The 5,961-nt window shown below is 40.1% G+C and overlaps 1 protein-coding gene across 7 annotated transcripts in view; it reads right to left on the reverse strand.

Annotated features, from left to right (window-relative positions):
- Window positions 1-1,313: 1,313 nt before the first annotated feature.
- Ipcef1 (interaction protein for cytohesin exchange factors 1) overlaps window positions 1,314-5,961 on the reverse strand; it is a 215,062-nt gene continuing 210,414 nt past the window's right edge. For all 7 annotated transcript variants that reach the window (XM_023712255.1, XM_023712253.1, XM_023712257.1 and 4 more), the window contains one exon: window positions 1,314-2,533. In XM_023712255.1, coding sequence (XP_023568023.1) covers window positions 2,330-2,533 — 204 coding nt within the window. In that variant the 3' untranslated portion in view covers window positions 1,314-2,329. The remainder of the gene's footprint in view (window positions 2,534-5,961) is intronic.

A 5,961-nucleotide genomic window follows, 5' to 3' on the forward strand; every position in this document is an offset into this window, starting at 1 on the left:
ACTTTGCCCTTAAATTTGAATGAAGGAGTTTGCATTAAAAATTCAGTTCAATAAGTATTAATGAAAAGCCAAATTAAAACATTTACATGTATCTGCAAGCCCTACTCAAAAGTGGAGCTCCTTAATTCAGGAAAAAATGTTTAGGAAATCTTACAGGTTGGTGCTGCAAACCACATCAAAGAAGTGGAAATACACTTTGGTTTGATCCTGGACTTCCTTCACCGCAATGTCTCCTTCCCTAAACAATCCATCTCCCTTTGAATCCCAAACCATCAAATGTCAAATAGCTGTGAATCACAGAACCTATCAATGATAATTTGGAGAGCAAAAAGGTTAAAGCACTGACCTCTAAAACCAGAGTATCATCTAACCCAAGTGGCTCATTTTCTTCAGGCTTCCCCTGGCCCAGAAATGTCTGTGTGCTAGGTCAAACGGAGTGGCATTGTCACTTACCAAAGTGTCTATTATTACAACGTGCTTCCTGTTTTTTGTTTTGGGCTTTCCTTTCTTTCCTTCTTAATGCTAAGATACTTGTTTGTTTGTTTACAGAGAATGATGACTTCTTAGTAGAGCCTGGGGAAATAGTCCACAACTATTTCCATCTAGTTTGCAGATGTATTCAGGAAGTTATTTCTACTTAAATGTCAAGCCACACTTTGATGGTATAGTTTTACATCAACAATCTGCTAGCAGAAGGTAGGGTCAAAACAGGTTCTTGTGGGTTGTGGGATGAAATATGATGAGAAATCTGCATTCTGATTAGGAAGTAAAGCTTTCACGTTGCTTGTCTATGGATACTTCTTAGCAATCCCCAAATTGTTGTTGAATCTTTAACCAAAACACTACACTGTTTATTTTTCATTTGGTCTAGGGTTTGTGAGCACAATGGCATAAAGCTTAAAGTTTATCGAATACAAGAGATAACCTAAAGTGAAATTTAGGAGAATAACTTACAGCAGATACAGGAATTTAAGAGCTGTAGAGAGAGGAAAGGAGAAAGGGAGGAGGGAGAGAGAGAGAAACAGAGAGAGACAGCGCAGGGGAGGGAGATTGAGAGAGGAAGAGAGAGAATCCATAAAATACAAAATTACCAGTACATGCTTCCATTACTTTTGTCACAAAATTTCCTGAGCATTCCTCATTCATTATAGTGCAACATAACTCCAATAAATCCATAATATTTTATCAAGCAAAATAAGTATATACTTCTAGAATATATATATATATATATATATATATATATATATATATATATATATATATATACATATATATATATATATACAAAACATATAATAGTATATCATGTTTCAAAACACTAGCAATTTTAACTTCTATAAATATATTTAAATAAGAAACATAGATAGCTATTCACATAACACACTAAGTGACATACAAAAATAAAACACTTGTGTTTATTTCTTTTTTTGTTTTGATTGCTTTGGGTTTGTTTCTTCCACAAATAATGAGACTAAACTAATTCAGAAGCCAGAATCATCCTGTCGATATTAACCCAGAAAGACTGGTTATGGCTTCGCACCGTGCGCAGATACCACAGCCACAGTCAAAGGCCACAGAACCTCCCTTGCTGCCCTTATCCCTGTCTCTTGCTTTTGATGTGGAAAGCTAAGAGCGAGTAGAGGTCTCCAACGTTCAAGTGCTAGTTTTTCTCTAGGTGTTGTGAGATAAAGGAACATTAGCCAGATCACCTGACCAGGGCAACGTGTGAAGTTTCCAGGCCACCCTCTTCTTGAGTGGGGCACCGAGCTCACCTCCTCCCCAGGCGCCACCGTGCACCTTGCTCTATAAAGTATTTCTCAGCAAGAGAACAAGCCTCTGCTATTCTGCATCAGAATTGTCTGCAAACAATTTTTGGTCTGCATATAAACAAGTATGCAAAAGTTAGGGTCCACTCACAGGAGAACTCTGCAGTCCAACAAGTGGACATGTACATGCTCCTATTGGAAAGTAGAGCTTTTCTGTGAAATAAAGGATACTTGTATCCCTAGTAAAACTGAATGATCCATGGGGCAGGAGCTAGATGTCTCACAGTCACCTGGAGCCTTGTCCAGCTCAGAGCTCCCCTGAGGAGGATGAAATCATGGCTCCTCAAAGGAACTCAACCGTCCCCATCCTAAGGGCCATGGTCCAGGTAGGACCAGGGGTTCTGCTGCATTTGGTTACTCTTTTCACCCAACTTGTATCTCTAGAGGAAGAGCTGCTGCTTGAAGAACTTCAGTTTTCCTTTTAAGGAAAAATGTAAGCTCTTGGCATCTTTTTGTAGAATTTCTTGCAACACACTAGGAGAGGAGAGAGTCCTGGCTCTTTCTCAGATACAAGTGTCAGCACAGACAGAAGAAGGTTCTTTTTTGAGTTCCTGGGGGCTGCCCTCCGGGGCAGGTGTGGCGTGCTGCTGCTGGTAGATGTCCTGGATGAGCAGGGTGTTCATGACCTTCCATTCTCTGTATTTCCTGGCTGTCAGCTTTGGATCATCCAGCAACTGGTTAATCATGGCCAGATCATGTTCTTTACACTGTCCAAAGGGAAGACAAGGAGGCTAATGTGAGTATCTTAATCTTAATAAAACATGTCCATTAACACTTTTACAAATACACATTCTCACAAACCTACTGAAATATTTTGCACAGTAATATTTTAGTCCCCACATCAAATCTACAAGATCTGGTAGGACATTGCATTATCCCATTATATATGCCAATGACATTGAAGCTAAACACCCTACCCAAGAGTTAGTGAAGAATCATACATAGAGCCAAAGTTATAGTCTATGTTGCACCTAACTAATCCATCTATTATTCCGCACCATAGATAGGACTGTCTTGGTGTGAGCTCTAAGCAGACACATCCTGAAGCTTATAATTTTATGTAAAAGAATTGCTCTGACCATCTGTTATGGTTTGTGTATAGGTGTCCCCCCAAAGCCTCATGCAGTCTTGGGGCAGCTTCTGGAGTTTGTGATTGATTACTGTGGGTGTGGATGCTGCACCTGCCCTGGGGCAGGTAATTTGCATTACAATATAAGGAGGGAAAGAGGCTAGCTGCTTGAGCTGCTGCTACCTCTCCTTTTATACTCTTGCTCTTTGCCGCCTCCATGAAAAGTTGCTTTCTGCTATGTACTGCTCTGCCTTGGACCCAACTGAATATGGACTGAAACCTCCAGTAACTGTGAACTAAATAAACCTTTCCTTCCTACATTTTGAGTGTCTGGTATTTGTCCTAGCAATGACAGGAGAGTAACTAAGACACCATCCAAACTTTATTAAGTAAAATTGGGACTTAATATTGTCCCTAAAGTATAACAAGGTAGCCATATATAACATGTATATGCATACATAGAAAATACACAATTATTAACTTGTCCTAATTTATATTAATAAATTACATTTAATTAACACATATAGAATAAGTGCAAAAGCTATCTTTTTAGTCAAAGAAGATACACCTAAACTTCCATCTAAATTGAATGAATTCTAATAATGTTAGTACAGTTAAAAGTCAAGCACTGACTGCTATTTCACTAGGTATTGGTGTCACCTAAATAATCTGTGATTCATGTATTTTTTTAAATTTTTAAGTTTTTAAAAACTGGCTTGAGGAAGAGTTTCTTGTAGTCAAGAAGTAGAGTAAAAATACAATGCATTATCCTTCACACTAAAAAAGCAATCACTTAACCCTGATAATTTCATCTCAAATTGTTTCTCCATCCCTCTGCCCATTACTCCCACTTTCCCAATGCTTTACATTTGCTCTGTCACCTCTGCCTTCTAAGCAAGGCCCTGGTCTCCATTCTCTACCTGGAGGCACAGCCCTCAGGGCAATGCAGGTAACTTTGGCATCCCACCCCCTCCCCAGTAACCTTGGCTCCATCTGTCAGTACTCTTCCTCCATCTTTTATTCCAGTGCGATGGAATTGATGCACACTGCACATTTTCTTACCCGCACAAGTTTAGTTCACACCCAGAATATCATACCTCACCCAACCTTCCTCCCTTTCTTCCTCTCTGATGAACTCTAATTTCTGGAGTTACAGTTGTGTCCCACATTTTCTGATCAAGGAGATTATGGGGCCACAGAGGAAAGTGATCAATGATGTAGAGTGTGCCTAAGGAGAGTCACATGGAGAGAAAACATCCTCTCAGGCTTTCACAGACAGCAAATTGGTCAAGCAATGGCCATGACTCATCCACACAGCTGACACTGACAAAGGATCTACAAATTGCAGTGCAGGGTTTGAGGGTAAATTCTGAGGGGATTTGACTGACCTTGTCAGATACAAAAGTTACATTTCTGGGGCTGGGGAGATGGCTCAGTGGAATAAGCACTTCACTGGCAAGTGCAAGGGTTGAGTTCAATCCCCAGTTCCACAAAAAAAAGAAAAAAAAAAAAACTAATCTTAATTTCTTTGGGGGCCTGCCCCTTAGCTCAGTTCTTTAAGTGGCTGCTTCAACAAAGCAGTCAGGCTCAGGTTGCTGCAGTTTGATCCCCACAAAATTTACATTTCTTGTTATATAGGTCTTTCTTTATCTTGTTCTTAACCATCCAGCAGAAAAGTATGAAAATGAGGTATAAAAAGTAAAGCTATATTAATATGCTGAACTTTAAAAGGTTCAAGTCAATAACTTCTGACATTACCAGTCTTACAGAAAACCCACTACTATGGTGGACTACTGGACTACATTGAATTACTATGCTGAATTCACACACGTACAATATTTAAATGGCAATGGAATACCCATCTCTGACTAAACTATACAAAAAAGGGGGATACAAATGAAGGACCACTTTATATCTGTATATACAAAATAGTTAGGGTAGATATACAGCTACTTTCTCTTAATTCAATGAGAAGGAAGATTTGTACTAATAGTATTTGGACAGGATATTATGTCTGCTTCTTGTACTATGAATAACCACTATGAAGACAACAATTTGCAATGTATTAGTTATTGAAACTGTCCTACTAATCAGTTTTGAAACTGTCTCATTGCTGTTTGTTTCTTGATAAAATTAAAAAATAATAATAATAATTTCTGGGGCTGGGGAGATGGCTCAGTAGAATAAGCGCTTCCCTGGAAAGCGCAAGGGCCTGAGTTCAATCCCCAGTTCTTAAAGCAAAAAAAAAAAAAAAAAAAAAAAAAAATCTGGAGTTACTTTCAGAGGGAACACTTTCCAATCTTCCAATCTCTCTTTACTCAACTTTACTATAGCTAATAAACCTGTACTCTCTTCAGGTATCATGTGCTCCAGAAAAGCCTTCCCCCAAACTGGGCTGAGCAGTGTCCTTTTATGTTTCCATGTTGTCCAGTGCTTAAAATGCTCTTAAAAAGTATGATGAGATATTGAGATGCTGGATCTGCCCCATCACCTATTCTAAAGCTTAAAAGTGACAAGAAAGTTGGTTCATTTCTGTATTTCCAGTACTTAACACAATGCCAAGTGCCCTGTGGACACTCGGTGACTTTCCCTGGCTGAACCAAGAAAAGTCAGGCTCTCTGCCTGCCCTCAGCACAGCATATGTGCAGCTATACCTCACAGCCATGCTCCCTGGTGTCATTTAAACTCAAGACCACTCCCTGTGAGTGGACTGTCACTGCTCTCCAGGAGACATGCTTTCACATCTTCCCTTTTCTCTCCCTGTCTTCCAAATGACTATTTCAAAACTTCTCTCCTCATCTCAAGCCTTCCCTGTCTCACTTGCAGCTGAGGACCTTGCTATCATTATAGAAATGATAAGGAGATGATAGGGAGACAGACTGACTGACTGACCGACTGACTGACTGACTGACTGGCTGGCTGGCTGGCTGGCTGGCTGGCTGGCTGGCTGACAGAGAGACTGACTGACTGACTGACTGACTGACTGACTGACTGACTGACTGACTGACAGACAGACTGACTGCCTGCCTGCCTGCCTGCCTGCCTGCCTGCCTGCCTGCCTGCCTG

Source organism: Octodon degus, unplaced genomic scaffold (genome assembly GCF_000260255.1).
Source record: "Octodon degus isolate 3935 unplaced genomic scaffold, OctDeg1.0 scaffold00024, whole genome shotgun sequence".
NCBI lineage: Eukaryota > Metazoa > Chordata > Mammalia > Rodentia > Octodontidae > Octodon > Octodon degus.